This window comes from Pseudopodoces humilis, chromosome 5, assembly GCF_049639895.1.
Source record: "Pseudopodoces humilis isolate 2021_Gansu_Grassland_sample_001 chromosome 5, ASM4963989v1, whole genome shotgun sequence".
Classification (NCBI taxonomy): Eukaryota; Metazoa; Chordata; class Aves; order Passeriformes; family Paridae; genus Pseudopodoces; species Pseudopodoces humilis.
In genome coordinates this window covers 27,984,261-28,002,413 of record NC_142204.1, presented here as the reverse complement: position 1 = coordinate 28,002,413, position 18,153 = coordinate 27,984,261, and the positions used below count along the sequence as shown (strand labels likewise).

Sequence of the window (18,153 nt, the reverse complement as noted above, 5' to 3'; positions counted from 1 at the left end):
CCCTAATGAGATGATATGAAAAAGGACACAGCCCAGCAATGCACCCTAGCTTATTTAATATTTACTTACAAAAAATACTATTTCCATTCACAGTAGACCTTCTACAGCAGTGAGGAGCAGTAAGATGTTTTAGGTATAGCTTTACTATTTATTTATATGGGATGGTAGTGGACATTATGCCACTTTGGTGTTTAATTAGTGAAATGCCTTAATGCAAAAGAAATATATCTGTGGAGAAAACGCCTGAAGCTGAGGACAGTATTAAATTGGAAACAGGCCCAAAGTGCTTAGAAAGCAGATTAGAAGAGACAGAGAGGAACGTGACTAATATAAATTTGCCAGCAGTCTGCCTGGAGGGGAGTCAGCCAGCTCTCAAGAAAACTAGCAATCAGCCAGCCAGTAACCTGGTAAAGTACCCATATTCCAGACAGCCAAAGGTAAGGGAAAAGAACAACTTTGCTGCAAACTTTTGGTGGTGTTTTGGATGCTTGAGAAGTTGAGTACTAAGTTGCTGTTCATTTGGCTACATACTGTGTTGTTACTGGGCTTTTTATTTGCTTATTTTATTTGCTGGCCTGTACAATATTATGGACATGGCATCCACTTAGGAGATACCTGGTGGATGTACTCATGCTGTGCTGCACTTGCTGTGCTGGGCTTCTGTACTGAATGGCCTCATTATTGACACTGCAGATTGCTTATTTTTCTTCATTTTACACCCAAAATAACCTGTGGATTGCAATTGCATTTAAACTAAACTTTCATTGAAGAAACAATAGGAAAATTAGCCATAATCCTTTTTTCATTTTTTAACTTGGAGCTTATTCATGTGTTTTCTAATTATGGCTTAAGCTTTTCCGTTTTCAAGGCTACTTGAAAAAATGATTCCTAGATTAGGAACAGATATAGATATTCTGTAGAATTTACAATGTGAAGGTTGATTTCTTGTTACTTCAGTACTTATGTTCTTATTTGAACAAATACCAACCATTTAATTGTCATTGGTTTTTTTGTTCAATTAAAAAAAAAATCTGAAAAGCTCTGTTAAGAACACCTTGTGATTTGTTATAATAATCAAGAATATGTAAGCTATGATGGAAAAGGAGACTTGATTTCCAGTGCCTGCCCACCCCACATTGAAAAGTTAACTGTAAAGTTAAATCCTCAGAATTTGAGGAAATTCATTAATATGTAGCACTTTTCCCCAACTGTCCTTTCATTGCCCATATCTAACTTAAGACTGAAATGTGTGACAATTTTCCTGTCAGTTTTTCCCTATTATTTTTGGTGTTTTGTTCCTCCAATCATCAATTCTGTTGAAATTCTTACTTTAGATGTATGGGTATCCCATACATATAAAACTGGAATTTGTAGTTTTAAGAATATCTTAAATTTTGTTAATAGATTGTGTTTTGCAGTTACTGTTAAAATATACTGTGAAAGGGCATGGGTCTTGGTTTAAAGAGTGAGGGTAGAACAGAAGTATTTTATAAAATCAGTTTTCACTAATTCTCTCTCCTGCAATTTCTATCATCCTTGCAGAATTTTATAATTACGTTATTGTCTCTGAAATTTAATGCTTTCAAAAATCAACCCATTTTTTTAATAGTTTACATAAAGAGGGCTATTTGAGATGATAAAAGAAACTTATTGATGTGTTTTAAACTTGTCTGCAAGTTAAAAGGTTTTACTGTTCTTTGGTTTAGGTGTTTAAAGCAGAAAGTGGAGAGAGACTTCTGGAGATAAATGCCCACGATGATGAAATACTCTGTTGCGCTTTTTCTGCAGATGGTGAATTTGTAGCAACTTGTTCAAGTGATAAAAAAGTCAAGGTGAGAGAATGAGGAAAAGAAGATTCTTTATTCCAAACCCATAATTGAATTTCTGTTTAACTAACTCAGCACAGATCCTTGAAACTAAAGGTGTTTTAAACTGTCTTAAATATTATATGGATAATTTAATAATTAAATAAAACAGAAAAGTCTCACTGGTTACACAAAATAAGATATTTAATGTTAACATCCTCCATGCAGAATTAACTACTTATTTTATTTGTATTATTGGATGTTTCTTTTTAACTAGAACATAATGTGAGATTAATCTATCCATAATTCTTTATTTAATGCTTCTATTCTGTTACCTGTGAAATAGTTGGGATTTTTAATTCCTCATTATAGTAGCAAAATCTTGTTGGAATTCCACAATTTATCAGATTCTGATTTGAATTATGATCTTTCCCTTAATAATGTCTTCTTTTTAAAAATGTATCGTCTTTCTCCTCAGCATATTTTTGAGGTATTATTAGAAATGTTTTAGGACTTTATCTGTATTTCAGCATAGTTTCCATATTTTTAAAGATAATTACTTTAAATATATTTAAAAGTTTTTTTCATCTTTCAATTCTGCCTAGGTCTGGAATTCAAGAACAGGCCAGTGTAGGTGTGTATACGAAGAACACTCCGAGCAGGTCAACTGCTGCCAGTTCAATAACAAAAGTGGTCAGTACCTTCTGGCCACCTGCTCCAGTGACACTTACATCAAAGTAAGTGGAAAAGGTTGAGATTACTGTCATGCTGCTTGTCATAACAGGGTAGTTGTTGATGTAGAAAAATATCTAAACACTGTAAAGTGGTGGTTTTTTTAACGAGCCTGGTAGAAAAGACATGGCAACAGATCAAGAGCATTGACTGCAGCTCTGTAAGCACATTCCAGCAAGGCAGAATAGAAGGGTTTGTACTCAGCAAAGGAGAATGGGTAGGTCCTCTGTTGCTAGGGCATGAAGGTGAGGGCTTTGGCCTGATGATATTCTGAGTGTTCAAGACTAATGAGATACTTAATATTTGTTAAAGTGTGTAAGCTACATAATTCTAATTTAGGAAATTAAAAAGGAATGAGGCAAGACAAAGCTTTTTTCTCAGTCTGAGGAAACTTTCAGTAATTTTATTCTGGTCAGGGGCTTTGTCTGCACTATACAGAAAGTTTTAACTAGATTTATGTAATTCTGATGTTAATAGTTTTCATGCATCTTACCAGATAGAGTTAGTTTGTAGGGTAGCCTGGGGCATAGCATCCAGTCCATGAGCATGTGGGTAAAACTAAGAAAAAATAAGTGGTGTTTTGGTTGCCTGTGTATGATTTTGAGAAGAGCATTAATGATCTGTTTTTGAATAATTCATGAATATGATGATATTTATGTTTATTTCTCATACAGATTTGGGATTTAAATAAAAAATACTGTAGAAATACGATGATAGGTCATGAAAATTCTGTCAATCACTGCAGATTTTCACCAGGTGATGAATATGTTGCTAGCTGCTCAACAGATGGAACAGTAAAGGTATATGTAGTATGTTTTTAAATCTCTTTGTTTTGATGATGAATGGGCAGGTTTTGCATCAAATGCAAAATATGTATAAGAAAATTTCGTATCTGCATGACCAGCTTTAATGAATTGAAACAGTTGATTATTTGTCCCATTTGTAATGCAAGATTTTGAAATGGCTTGTCCAGTACCAGGCAAAAAAGTTGACTGCTTGTAGTTGTACATTAATTCTAACCTAACCTCATTTTGAATATTTTTTCCCCCTAATGTACTTTGTTAAGAAAACTTGAGTGGGGAGAAAAAATTGTTTAATCAGAAATAGTAGTAAGTTTTTAGGTTAATTGGAAGTTTTGTCATCTCTGAAAATGAATCATCAGGAGACATAAAAACTAAAAGCCATTTCCATGTACTGTTTTCTTGTATGCACTAGAAGAAAACTGAGAGGTTTGTGTTTTTTGGAGAGTGTAAGTATTATTTTTATTGCCTTAAGTTACAACAGAATTATGCTATTTCAGAATTGCAATTCTTACAACACTGTTATGTTTCTATGTAGTTGCTAAATCAGAAAAGAAGGATTGCTGTAGCTGCTGAGAATAAGGAAAAATGTGGTGAAGGGGACAGAAATGTTCCCTAGATTTTTTGCAGGTCCCTCAATGAAATTGAGGCACAAAGCTAGATGTATACCAGATTTGTCATGGTGAGTAGCTTGTTTACAGTGTTGCAGGGCAGGTGTTACCTTTGGATTTAAGCTTTTTTAAGTAGAAGTTGAGGCAGCATTGTAGCTGGAATGATAAGAGGGAAAAAACCCAAGGAGAGGGTTCTGCTACAGCATAATCCTCTTTGTGGATTGTTTTTATTTATTAATTTGTTTTTCTCCATTTTTTGTTTTTTTTTTAATGTATAAATAATTTGTACTTGTGAATATTCTAATGCTATTTATTGACGGGGGGGAAAGTAACAAGGGATTTTGTATTTTATTCCCTGCCCTTTTTTCTTAAGATGCAGTTGGGAGCTCTCTCCTGTAGGATTCTGTACTTACATCAGCCAAGAGACTGTGTCTATTTCCTGTTTATTCCAGCTTTGGGAAGCACGCTCAGGAAATGAACTGAAAAGTATTGAGATAAAAGATTTCTTCAAAAATGCAGATGAGCAATCAGATGATGTGGAGGTTTTAGTAAAATGCTGCTCTTGGTCCAGAAATGGTAACATGCTTTTGGTGGTAGCCAAAAACAAGCTTTTGGTAAGTACCTCACTTTAGTAATCTTCTAGAGTTAGTGTATTACAATATAGGTAGATATTATGATTACAGATAAAATCCCAGGCTGTTAAGGTCTTTCAGATAGAAGTGCCTGATTTCAAGTGTGTCTAAATAAAAAAAATGTGGTCAACAAAGTTGTGCCTAAGAGAAATACCTTCTGAATTCAGGAATGTACAGTGTTGAGCATATAAGCTGTTTGTCGATAGTCAAGTCATTCAAACAGGGTTTCTACTGTAATTATGTGTTCACAGCTTTTTGATATCAACACCTGTGGTTTGTTAGCTCAAGTCATTGTCAGCCATCACAGCACAATCCAATACTGTGACTTCTGTCCTGGGGATGAGTTAGTAGCAGTTGCTTTGTCTCACTGCTCCGTTGAGGTAAGTGTCTGCAATATACCATGGAAGACTACTTGCAATTTAAAATATTACATTTGTTCTGATAGTTTCTTGTATGCAGTAATAAAACAAATGAAGGTATTTTTAGCAGACTTTTGGTGTGCTCCATTCTTTTTAATTTTCTTCTTAAGTTTAAAATACCAGCTGGGAAAAATGTTTTAAAGCTACATGTTCATTTTGGACAATGGAACCCACATTTATCTAAAACTAGACTAGTCTACTAAGACAGTCTAAAGCTGCTCTTGTCACTCTTAGGAGTATTTCTTAGCTCAAACCAAACCCTCTCTCCTTCTTTGTGCTGGTACTTAAGAAGGAAGGGAACATCTGGAATAACTTTGAGGCTAGAGAGGAGATGTGTACAAATAGCAGGCTTGGGGTTGGGGTTGGTTTAGGGTTTTTTGTTGTTGTTTTTGGGGTATTTTGGTTTTTCAATCTGTCTGGTCAAGTAGAACTTGTATTTTCTTTTTACTGTGATTTTTTATTTTCCTGTGTCTTTTAAAATCATGGCTGCCAAAGAGGCTGTTGATCCATTTCCCTGACCATTGAAATGTCAAAAGCAGGCACAGTTCTTGTTACATTTGATTTCAGAATAAGAATTAAGAAAATACTAGAAGACATAGTAATTAAGTGTACTTGCACTATATTCACTGTAAATGCAATCCAAATCCATTTAAGTTTTTCTTTCATATTTTTATTGTAGCTATGGAATATTAAGTCTTTATCAAAAGTGGCATATTGCAGAGGACACATGAGCTGGGTTCACTGTGTGACATTTTCACCAGATGGATCTTTATTTCTGACTTCATCTGATGACCAGACAATACGCGTAAGATAATTTAGTTTTTTGAAATATCTGAATTTAGATAGGTATTGTTAAATAACTCATTTAAGAAATTGTTTATTGTAAAACCATCTATCATATAAAAGATATAAAAATATAGTTATGTATGTTGTAAATTTATATAGGTCAATATAAATTTAAATATTTGTTATAAAATAATTTACATATACAGTAAAATGTGCTGGCTTTTTTGCTTTATTTACTGTTTATCTAAATTTCCTTTATATCTTTACAATTTTTTGAAGTCTGGTGGCACTTCAAGAGTACTTACAACATTCTTTTTTTACATTTTATCTGAATTGGGAATTTTGAAGGTTTTTGAGGATTCTAGCAGAATTTATATGTTTCATTGTTAGATATATTTGCCTGTTAATATTTAGGATAGATTTCTGTAATTGTAATGTCTCATTAAAACCTGTAAAAATAGAACTATATCTTTCCAAGGTAACCTTTTTCTTTCTCCCAAGTTAACACATACATTCTTGAAATTTTGAAAGCAATTGAAATATAGAAATCTGTATTTCATATTTTTTGTAATTGGATTTTAATGCTGCTCTTTGGATTAGAAATCTTTGGATGTTACAGCTATGACTCTAAACACAGGGGAGTCTTGTATTCAGCCTGAACAAAAAGGTTCTGTTTCATCTGTCGGAAACACAATAGTAATTGCACAACTTTACCTAGTATCAAAACCAGCAGAAGCATCATTTTCATTGTTTTAAAAAGTCAGTGTTACTTGCAAGTTTATAACAGCAAGTCTATAACTTGCAAGTTTATAACAGTTTATAACATGTGGTTTACAGGTGCTGTTACTCAGCAAGTTTTTCTTGTTTGTCTTGTTTCAAGTTGGTCTTGTTCTTTAATAAAGATAACATTAGTAATCAGATACTGTGCTCTTCAACAGATCTGGGAAACAAAGAAGGTGTGCAAGTCTTCTGATGCTGTGCTGAAAAGTGAACTAGATGTTGTATTTCACAATGGTGAAGTGATGATTTTAGCCATCTACAATCAGAAGAATTTACAAGTAAGATGTATTTATCAATATTTTGGTATGACTGAATGTTACCTGCAAATCTTAGTAGAAAACTGAGGAAGCACTGAAAGAACCTCTTGTTCTTGGCTTTCAAGAGTTGAATCTATAGCAGATGACTCAATGTATGATAACATTTTTGCATCTAGAAATTGTGCCTAGTTTAATAAATGAAAAAATGGGGTTTAAGGAGAAATTCCTACATTGATGTTGAAACTGAGTCTGGATGCAGAGGACCAGAACTCTCATCCCTTCATGATGGGGGTCTGTGGGCCCTCCAAGTGGCTCAGGTGTACACAGCAAAGTGTAACGTGCAGCACCTATAGACCTGGTGTTACACAGCAAATTATGCAATGCTTCAAAGCTCTGTGTAACAGCTGAATGAATCATCTCAAATTGGGACAGTGAGAGGTGTGAGCCCAGATTTGTGCTAAAGGAAATAGTGGCTACACTCTTAGTCATGTGGGCCCTGCCACACCCAAGTGCTTCATGAAAGTAACTCATAATTTAAAGTTCATAACTGTTCCCTTTGGCATTCTCAGCTCTATATTGTAATTTATTTAAGTTTAAATTTTAAAATATTGTATTTATTCCTATTTTTCAGCTTATCAATGGAAATACAGACAATGTTATTATGCAGACAGCAGCCCAAGAGTCTCCCATTTCCTGCTGTTGCTTAAGTGAAGATCTTAAATTTGCAGCTTTTGGGCAGGAGAATGGAACAATAAAGGTATTAAATCCTAAATCTGATTTTAAAAATAGTAGGAAAACACTCTTCTTTATGCTTTTTCTTTTTACAAAAATGCTACTTGGATGACTTCATGCAATTATATTCTTCAATATAGTAATTCAATTTACATGAGTGATGTCTAAATTAAAATAACTTAAAGGTAATGCTAATAATCTAGCTCTGAATTTCATTTTACCAGACTAAGCTAATATGAATTTTTGGTTGTTCCAATCCAATGACTTAACATGAGATTGTAAATACATTATTTTATTTAAAATAGAATTTGCAAGTTCTTGTTTTCCTCAAGTTTGCCAAATAAATGCAATTATTACATTCTTCATTGTAAAGGTACTACAGTTGTCAGATGGGAAAGTTCTGAAGTCCTGGGAGGCCTACAGGATATCGGTGCAGCATTGTCGATTTACACCTGATTGTCAGACTCTCATCTCAAGTGCTCATGATTCAGTTATACAGGTTTGGGCAACATTTAAAAAGATAATGCTGTAACTTATTTAAAATAAAGGGCTTTTATACTGTACATAATGTAAACTCAGTAAAGGACTACTGTATTCTGTATTGCTCCATCCAAGAGCAAGGGACTGGAGAAAACGTGGCCTTTATTTATGCCTTCTGTGATAACGACTATTACAGATTTTCTATTTTTACTGCTGTGGATGACAGAAAGGCTTTGAGAAGAGGAAAAAAACATTAGCTGTCAAGTGAGGTGACTTAGCAGCTCTGAAATGAGGGTTTGGGATGCTGTAGGTCTGTCAGTTTGCTTGCTTCCACTGTCTTGGGGAATGATGTAAAAAATCTCTGAGCGGGCTGGTGTGTCCACCTGTCCAGTGCAGTGCTGAAAACCAGCTAGAAATAGAGTGGCTGCACTAATGTGGGCTCGAATGGTGAAGCTCTGCCTCTCAGCAAGGTAGGTTTGCTCCGGTGTGCATTCTGGTGTGTCTGTGCTAGCAGTATCCACCTCAGGGCTGCAGTTCTGCAGTAAAGGTTGAGCTGGCTGAGCCCTGGTTTGCCCTACAGGGCACTTCAGAGTGCTGACAGGATCCCTAAGCACTTGGTCCAGCTGCTCAGGAGCCTTCAGCCCACACAGCCAAACCTGGAGTTTGAATAAAACCTCCAAAGCGCTCCTGGGTGCTGACCTTGGCATCCTTCTCCTGGCTCTGCCATGGGAAGTGTTTCTGCTGGTCCTGAGCTCCCTCTTGTGGGCAGCGCCTCGCTCAAAGCCCCGAGACAGTCACCTGCACACGCGGCTTTCTGTTCTCCCTGCTGCAGGAAACCTGCTCCCTTTGAAAGCTACTCAATCACTGCTGCTCAAAATAAATTGATGCTTAATAGCTTCTGTAGAGAAAAAATTACACTTAATTCATTTTGCAGTGAATAGTTGAATTAAAAGTAGAAGTGTCATTTTGTTATAAAAAGGCAAAGCAAAATGGCAGTTCATTAAAAATGCCCTTTAAAAATACAAAGAAATCTAATTTAAGTAAGAAAAACATGAGGCCTGCCAGGTGAAATAAATCTATATGTTGTAATGATCGAAGGTTTAAAACCCCAAACTACTGAGGTGCCTGAAAGTTACTGATTTGCTTTTTTTATTATTTTTTTTAAATTACCAGTGAATTTTAAGTATCAAATTCACTTTGCAAATGAGATGATATCTGTATTTTAGGGAGCTCTGTCATAAGCTGACTATTATATACTATGGCACCCTCAATCTTCAGCATCTCCATTATGGATCACTTCAATATCTAACATTTTAATTAATCACCACCACAATAAGAAATTGTTATTAATCCCGTTACTTAAAAATAAAAAGTTAGTTCATGCTTCTTATGTTTGCTGTTTCACTTTTTAAAAAAATGTATTTGATTTTTATGATTAGGTATGGAATTGGCAATTGAGTGAATGTGTGTTTCTAAGAGGGCACAAGGAAGCAATCAAGGATTTCAGACTTCTGGAAGATTCAAAACTTCTCTCTTGGTCGTTCGATGGAACCGTTAAGGTGAGTAGAAGGCTGTGAACTGAGAAATCACATCAAACACGTTTGACTGTCTCTTGTAACATTTGGTATTTCCTGCGTTTTGTGTGGGCACACGTTTTGCTGAATCAATCGCAAAGTGTAAGCTGACTTTTAAGACAAAATTTTGGATTTTCTATTTTCAGTAAGATCTACACTATTGTATTTTAACTATACCAGTGAGTATAACAAAATGTTGGCCACATTAGAACTATCTAGCTGAGTTTTATCCCTTATATGATGTCGTGTAAGTGTTTTAACCTTTTTACTATGTTAAAAAAGTAACATTTTTTTTCTGTATATGTGGTAGGTTTGGAATGTCACTACTGGAAATTCAGAAAAAGATTTTGCTTGTCACGGAGGTGCTGTTCTTTCCTGTGCTGTTTCACCTGATGGTAGTAAATTTTCATCTGCTTCTGCTGACAAAACTGCAAAGGTTGGTTACCTTTTGTACAGAGATAAAAGTGATGCCTTATTTGTCCTGAAAAGTAATCTGTATTTTTCATTTTGAGGTAACTAGTGATTATTCAAGTTATCCTGTTGTAATTCTAGTTTTAAATTTCCTGTATCCATCAATGTGTTTCTAAAGCTGTTGCAGTCATTCGCAATTGATCTTGGATATAACTTAAGCCTAGTGGCTTCTGTACAAATAAAATGCATGTTTAGAGCACAGCTTTGTGCAGAACACTTTGTTTGTTTCTCTGTATCAGTTTGTTGATAGCCTAACATTTTTAATTTGTAAAGTTAAGAAAAATTTCCAAGACTTCCAGTGAGGTTTCTGTTCATAGGTTCAGAAGGCAGGTGCACAAAGTGGACTGATGCTGCCCCAATATTTTCCTAAAGCATTACATTAGATTTCTAAAACACAATTTTCAAGTGATTGATGAATCCTATTTCTATGAACACCTTTAAACTTTCTTGAAAATATATAGGTTTCATTAAAACGTATAGTCCAAGGAAAGATACATACAGCCAGTTCAGTAACTCATAGCAAGTGCATTCTTGTGTGATTCAGGTAATAAAAAAGAAAACCAGACTCTACAGTATAATACATTTACATAAATTCACATACAAATATGCATATGTATAAAAAGTCTTATGTACAGTTTAATGCTTATGCTTTTTAGAAAGAAATCATGATTTGTTTTGAACTTGTCTTTCACTCCTCTGTAATGTTTTCCATTTAGATATGGAGCTTTGAAAGTTCATCTGCTCTTCATGAACTGAAAGGCCATGAAGCCTGTGTGCGGTGCTGTACTTTCTCTCCTAATAACAAACTATTGGCCACTGGAGATGACAAAGGAGAAATAAGGGTACTGCTCTAATCTTGATGTTAGTTTATAATTCAGTTGTCAGTTCACAGATGGAAGAATTTTTATGGTTTGTGTTCTACATGTCTAATTCCTTAGCACTGTGATGAACATCAGGGTGAAAATAGCAAAGTTTGCCACATGAGGCAATAGTTTGTAACCATATTGATAGATTATGTTCCATGAATGCTAGGGAACTGATTCACATGATTTAATAATAATTCTGCTGTGAATTGCATGTGTAATTAAATCCTCTACATAACATACAGTTCTAAGATTTTCCTAACAAGATTTTTAAAAAAATTATTTTGTCACTTCAAGTAAAATACATATTTGCAAGCTGTTGTTTTGTTTTTCCTCTAATACAGAAAAATGCATTTCAGGTTTCCTTATTTGAGACATTTTTTTCCCTGTTAAGTTTCTTTCTATAAATGCTCTTTCCTCTCTTTCAGATTTGGGATATTTTCACTGGTGCATTACTTCACTTCTGCTCCCCAGTTACTGTAGATGAAGGAGAACCAACACATGGGGGTTGGGTAACAGACCTCTCCTTCTCTCCTGACAATAAAATGCTTGTGTCATCTGGAGGCTATCTTAAGGTAAGCCTTGAAATAATAAATTACCCTTTCATACCTTATTAAATGGCGGTACTCTGACAATTGAGACTAATTCAATAAACAGACCTGAAACATTTTACTTAACACAAAGCTGCTTCATTTTTGCAATGGTCTAGCACGTTTTGCTTCTTATATCTGCAAGTCCCCTGAAAAATTCTTTTAAGGGAATTCAGGTTTGTTTTCAAACTCCATACATTCCATTTTTATTAACTTCAGTTTTTCATTTGCAATGTCCTTCCTTAGCATCTTTAATTTTGGTTTAAATTTTGTCAGAAATTCAGAAGAAACTTCAGGTGATGATTTTCTGCCTTGAATGACATTTTTAAAGTAATATTTGGAGGAAATCAGTGTTTTCATCAATCTTTTATTGGTTCAGGCATCTACTGGGCATGTGGTTTTTTGGGAAGGGGAAGAGATGGCCTTTTTTCTGTCTGTGAATGGCTCTTTGTAATTTTAAATTTCTCATGAGTTTTGTGTTGGCTTTTTTGCCCTTGTGATAGCTAACACCTGTTATTAGAAAGCTGTGTGTTATCTGTGTGTGTGTGAAATGACAGGTGGTGAAGCTCTTACCTCAGAGGGATGGATCATTGGTCATTGATCATTGGTCAGTGTCTAGCTGTTAGACATGCTATCAGACTAATTCTTTGAAGTCAGTAACCATGTAACAAAGAATTGAAATTTCTAAGTTAGTTTTGAAAGCACCTTCTGATGTCCATTTTATATTAAAGAACAAGACATACTTTGTGTTTCTAGCTTCCTCCTCATTTTATCATGTGGTTGTACAGTATGGTGTTGTGATGCTTCTTGGAGTATGGAATGGTTTAGGATGTCAGGGACTTCTGGAGTTCTTGTAGTTCAGCACCTTACTAGAAGTAGTTTGCAGAGTTAGGTAAAATTGTTTAGAGCCTTGCCTCAAAGTGTTGTCCCCAGTCCAACAGGGTTGCCTCCAGGCCCTGAAAGGAGGTACTGACTCTGTTGTGTCTAACCCTCTTATTAGTAGTTGAAGACAGCAGTTAGCCTCCTAAACAAATGCAATGCTCTGTCTTCCATGACACCTCTTCTGTGTGTCCAGCCACCTCAGTGACCGTGTGCTAGACTTGCTTCTGTTTGTCAGTGTTTTTCTTGGACTTTGGGTAGGGCTCGACACACAGTGACTGAACTAACAGCCCTCTCAGTTTGTTACCTACCTTTTATTCCACTCAGCCAGTCCTTAATCCCTCCAGTTAGAATGTAGGGATGCTATGGGAGACCATGCTGTTGGCCTGGCTAAAGTCAAGGCTGCTCACATCCAGCTCTTGCCAATCTGTTTGTAGAGACACCATTATTGTCAGCAGAAGTCAGTCGGGTGGTTCAGCATGATTTACCTGTAGTGTATCTCTGCTAGTTGTTCAAGATCACATCCTTGTTTTTCATGTGACTTGAAATGACTTCCAGAAAACTTGTTCCATAATAATCCTGGACACTGGAGTGAAGATTACTGACCTGTAGTTCCCAGTACCTTCTTTGCTCTTTGTGAAAGTGGGTATGGCATTTGTCTTTTCCCAGTCACGGGACCAGATTCACTCACAATGTCTTCTGAAAGTATTGTATTTCTGCTTTTCTTTCAGGATCTACAGATAGATGTGTATGATGTGCCTGAAAACACACACATACAACCATTTTGTAGGGAGATACTAGTCAGGGAAAGTCCAGAACATTTTGGGAGTCTGGACCCCTAGAAGCTGGACTGAGTTGGACTGTGTGATCGACACCTTTAAATGAATGAGTCATCTTAGCCACAGATGAGGTGTATCCACCTGTGTACTATTGACCTTGTTGTGTGAGTGGTACACTGGCTCAGCACCTTTTATTCACATTTATTCAGAACAAAGGTTCAAAAGCGCATTAAGATCCATTTTTGGTTTGGTTATTTTTTTTTTTCTTTTTTTTGAGAGGGTCTCCATCAAATAACAGGAACTTTAGGAACAGTATTTTTAATCAGAGCATTGTAGCTGTGTAGTTGCCAATCTGTGTTATGCACACAACTATAATGTTACATATTTCATGAGATGAGTAAGCTAAAAAGTAGTAATACCATCTGCTTTTCAATGTGATCAAAGCTGAAGGTAATTGTTCTGATATTTTGCTGCTGCAATCAAATGCTGCAGGAATAGAAGGTAGACTTCTTACTGGCACAGTGGAATAACAGCTTTGTGCTGGATTGTGTTAGGTCCAGTTTTGTGTTGGTCTACAGTTTTTCTGAGAAATGGTGAAATTTCAGACTACTGTAAACTGATGGTTGAAGGTTTCTTGGTTTCTTTCTTAATGCTTACTGTGTATTCTAAAAAATCTTAATTGTAATCTCACTGAAAAAGAAGTCAGTCCTACTAAAAAAAAGTGCAAATGATTTCAAACATGTAGATGATCAGACCTCTTGTGTGTCTAGCTAAGTTTTTATTTCAGCTATAGTTTCAGTTATCTGGCAATATCTATTGATTGCATTTTGTGATGGGGTAAGGGGCAGTACCTGAATTTATTTTGTATGTTTTCTTGAGATTTAACAACTTCAGTCTTTCTGAAGTTTCTTTTCATCTCAAAGCCTTATATTTAGTAGTTAGTCCTAAACTTATTCTACTTAAAGATGATTTATTTTTAAATGTTAATTAATTTGATGTTTTTATTTTTAATTCTCCCTCTTTTCTAAAAGCAGTCAACTAGGCTAGCCATGTTAAACCTGTTAACAGATTTTATTCTGAACTTCCTTCACCTAACTGAAAGCATGTTCTTTTTTATTTTCTTAGTGGTGGAATGTAACTACTGGAGAATCCTTACAAACCTTCTACACAAATGGAACAAACCTCAAGTCAATACACGTGTCCCCTAATTTCAAAGTGTATGTGACTGTTGATAATCTTGGTATTCTTTATGTATTACAGAAGTTCTGATTAATGGGCTGAATGCTGCAAAGATAACCAATTCTTTATGCTGGAAAGAAAATTCTGCTTTGTCTGACAGTCATTAAGCTGTGAATTATATTTAATTGTTGCATTCATGATGTTTTCATGTATATTTATGTACTTTTATGCATGTTTTTTCAAATGATCTTGCATTTAATCTTGTTTTTAATAAGCATTATTATAATCCTTAAATCTTGATTTGCATCTTAAGTATGTTGCTTCCAGTTTTATGAGGAAATTATATTAAGATTTATTCAAATTAGTTGAAATTAATATTAATAACAGTGAAAAAAGAATATGTGTATCATACTTTGAAATGGTATTTTATGCTAAGGCTGATGGCTAAATGCTCTCTAGCCATGAACACAACTGTGTAAGATGGAAAAAAAACATTTTTTTTTAGGTGTCATGTAAGGGTTTTCATTTAGTACAGAATGGGAAGAAGCAGGGGAATTCTTCATTTGAAAAATGGAACCAGCCATGTTGGTGCTTGATGTTCAAACCAAATCGAGTAGATGTTGAGTTTACAGCAGCTGTGCCTCCCACTTGCAGTAAGAACCCTCATGCTTCAAACCTGTGGAGATAAAGTGCACTGTAACATGTATGAGCTGTCCCCATTAAGGGGAACATCCTGAATCTTCTTTTCTCACAGCAAAATCTGAAATTCAGTATTGTAACTGAAGTGGAAGAGACTGTGCCACATTTCCAGTCAAAGGATGAGTACGGCTAACCAGCTAAAATGAGAACAAAACTGGCTTAAAAGTTATGTATTGAATATTATAAGAAGGTGTGAATTTTAGGGGTTTTTTTTTCCTTTTGGAAATAGCATTCAGTTTATACTATGGAGACACTTTACTGTTGTCAGCTTTGTTTACATGGGATTCTATGCCTGGTTGATCTCTTGCCTGGTAATATGTGATTTTATGTTTTTTTAAAATTTTTTTTGGTAATTTTTACAGTCTATTTATAGATTTAATATAAGGTAGAAATATCAGTGTTTTGTACTAACTGTACTTGACAAATTCTTTCTGAATAATTGGGTAGCAATGTTCTATTTGATACCTAGTAAGCCTTTTTCTATTCAGTTGCCTCTTAACTGCTATGAGCAACTGCACAAGCATTCATATGATTTTCATATTTTTGTAGAGGCAGTAGAACGCTGTCTAACTACTTGATTGTAGAAAGTACTGTAGCAAGTATCTTAACTGGTACTGAATAATGAAATTTTTACTTTTAGTATTTTTTGTGTGCATTTCATAAAATTTAGTAGGCATTCTTAGTATTTCCCTGGTTTGACAATCTCCAGTTTTTCCTCTTTTCCAACTTGAAATTCTACTCTTTCTAAGGTGCTGTTGAATACGGGTCAGTATAATCAAAGTACTGCTGGCAGAAATGTAAAGAGAAGAAATTCAATAGGAAAGATCATGATCTTTTGTATTCCAAGTATGTACAGTACTTAATAAAGATGATCCAGGCAATATTGGCCAAAGTTTTAAATGAATTTGAATTCCTGAGTCAGTTTTTTTATACCTGGGATGGAGGGGGAGTGCTGCATATTTTACTGTGGTTTTGTTTTCAGTCTAAACATAATGCTGCTTTACAAACTGCATCAAAAGTGCTTAGACAGGTGAGCAACGGTATTAAATATGGGTGTGGAGGAAAAAGGAAACAGAGGGAGAACAAAGTCTTGGAATATGTCTGCAGTGTTCAGGACAGAGTTGCTTCTACTGTCCAGTTTGTAGAGTGCCCATCAGTACCTCCTGAGTAGCTGAAGATCCAAGGAATGGGAAGCTTTCTTAGCCGGTGTGTCCCTCTATCCCAGAGACTGTTCTGTCCTTACTGCATAGCACCCTGCATAGGCTGAGCTTAGAGACCCAACCAGGTTAAAAGGTACAGGAAAAATATTTCCCATGGGCAGAAAGTTCTCTTCTCTGAGAATCCTAATGAAATTCTGATGATAAGAAAGAAAATCTGACCACAGTTTAGTGCAGAAAGCAAATGGTGCAGGAGCAGACTTCATAGACAATTGCAATTTTGAAGTGATTAGGAAGCAAATAGCACAGAAACTTGAGGAAATGTGAGATAATTACTCCATTCATGGATGTTCTGGAGGAATGACAGCACAGCAGTATTGTGCTTGTTGCTGGAACTGAGGAAGGTGTTCTTCCCAGAAGGTGATGTTGGGGTGGTTGCATTCACATATGTAGAAGTCTGGAGTTGGCTGTAAGTATTAGAAACTGAGGTGGAAGAAGAGAAATAGTGATGAAAAAAAGTCTGAAGAGCCAAAGAGTAGATCTGATTTGCAGGGAAAGTATAAAATATTTCAAGTGAAAAATTATTAAAATGGGAGCCAGGAAAGCAACTTCTTAAATTTAAAAATATTTAAGACAGTTTATTGTAATAAAAAAAATAAGCCTTGCTGTATCATCAGATTTGGCTGTTCTCTTCGATGTTACATGTATTGTAAAGGAAACAAAAGAGGACTTAGCTAAAAGCAATTATGTGGATTGAACATTAGTGTTTCCATTATCTTTTTATAATTTCAGATCAAAATGAATCAGTCTACATTCAAATTTAACTAATGAGCATTGCCAATTTTGTCTAGTCCTTTAGCTGAAATTATAATATGCTTTAGTGTAAATGATTTTTAGGTATACTTACCATTAACCATGCCTATTAGTTTCTGTAGAAGTTTTGACTCTCTTCGTTGTCAATTAGACCTACAGTTGCTTCACATATCTTTTTTTCTCTTTTCCTAGGAATTGTACCCATGTGTGATACAATGGATGTTTTGTATTGCCTTAAAGTGCACCATTCCTCCAACTACAGTGTTCTCCCTCCCCCTCTTGTCTTGCACAGTTGTTTGAAATAGAACTGTGCACTTAGTGCCTGAGATTTTTCTAGAACTCTTGTAGTGTTGTTGTGAGGGTAGAACTGGTAACCTGTTGCCAGTAGAGGATTATCCACCACCCCAAAATTCTTTTTCTTCCTTTTGAAAATTATGCAGTTAAACTCCCTATTACAGAACGCTGTGAAAATCACTGTTTTGAGGGGGTTTTTACAATTTTTAAATTTGGTGAAGTCTCTGTATGGGGCCCAGTTGCCCAGGTTGTATATAGCAACAACAGAATCTGTGTCCTTATCACTGCTCTCCTGAGGTGTTTTGTAGAAGCTCATGCCCTTGCAGGTTTCTGGGGAAAGCCAGACCGAGAGACTCTGACTCAGGTGCTTTCCTCTGCCCTCCTGGAACAGAACATTGCAGGAGGCTGCTTGCCCTCATCTCCAAGATGCCACTAAATCCAACATGCCAGCAGATTGCTGAGAATTCAGGTATGTTTTTGCAATTGCTAGTAGAATACAGTCTCCTTTGGAGCTGTTTGGTTGCCCTTTCTCCTTCATAGCAAGTACAGACTCCATGGCAATGTCCAGGAATGGAAAAGTCAGCCTTGAGGCTGTATTTCCCTCTGGTAGGTGTGTTAGCGTTCAGGAACACACATAATCACAGATTGATTATATGCAGGCGCTTTATTGAAGCGTGTGGGAACTAGGGGTATCAGCAACCCAAATCTAGCTCCATCGTCTTTGTTCAAAGTGCACATGTTTATACAATTTCAGCTGTAGCAGTAATCACTATAACTACCTTATCAATATTGCTTCATGAATAAATCCTCATTAACTTTAT

The 18,153-nt window shown here is 35.6% G+C and overlaps 1 protein-coding gene across 4 annotated transcripts in view; it reads left to right on the top strand.

Annotated features, from left to right (window-relative positions):
• The window catches only part of APAF1 (apoptotic peptidase activating factor 1), a 38,155-nt gene extending 22,183 nt beyond the window's left edge, over window positions 1–15,972 (top strand). For 3 of the 4 annotated variants that reach the window (XM_088054735.1, XM_088054733.1, XM_088054734.1), the window contains exons 14-27: window positions 1,707–1,832; window positions 2,411–2,542; window positions 3,212–3,337; window positions 4,401–4,562; window positions 4,832–4,960; window positions 5,679–5,804; window positions 6,724–6,843; window positions 7,454–7,579; window positions 7,928–8,053; window positions 9,474–9,593; window positions 9,919–10,044; window positions 10,796–10,921; window positions 11,371–11,517; window positions 14,316–15,972. In XM_088054735.1, the coding sequence (XP_087910861.1) occupies window positions 1,707–1,832; window positions 2,411–2,542; window positions 3,212–3,337; window positions 4,401–4,562; window positions 4,832–4,960; window positions 5,679–5,804; window positions 6,724–6,843; window positions 7,454–7,579; window positions 7,928–8,053; window positions 9,474–9,593; window positions 9,919–10,044; window positions 10,796–10,921; window positions 11,371–11,517; window positions 14,316–14,459 (1,836 nt within the window). In that variant the 3' untranslated portion in view covers window positions 14,460–15,972. The remainder of the gene's footprint in view (window positions 1–1,706; window positions 1,833–2,410; window positions 2,543–3,211; window positions 3,338–4,400; window positions 4,563–4,831; window positions 4,961–5,678; window positions 5,805–6,723; window positions 6,844–7,453; window positions 7,580–7,927; window positions 8,054–9,473; window positions 9,594–9,918; window positions 10,045–10,795; window positions 10,922–11,370; window positions 11,518–14,315) is intronic. The other variant, XM_014249017.2, reaches the window with a different exon arrangement.
• The last annotated feature ends 2,181 nt before the right edge of the window (window positions 15,973–18,153 follow it).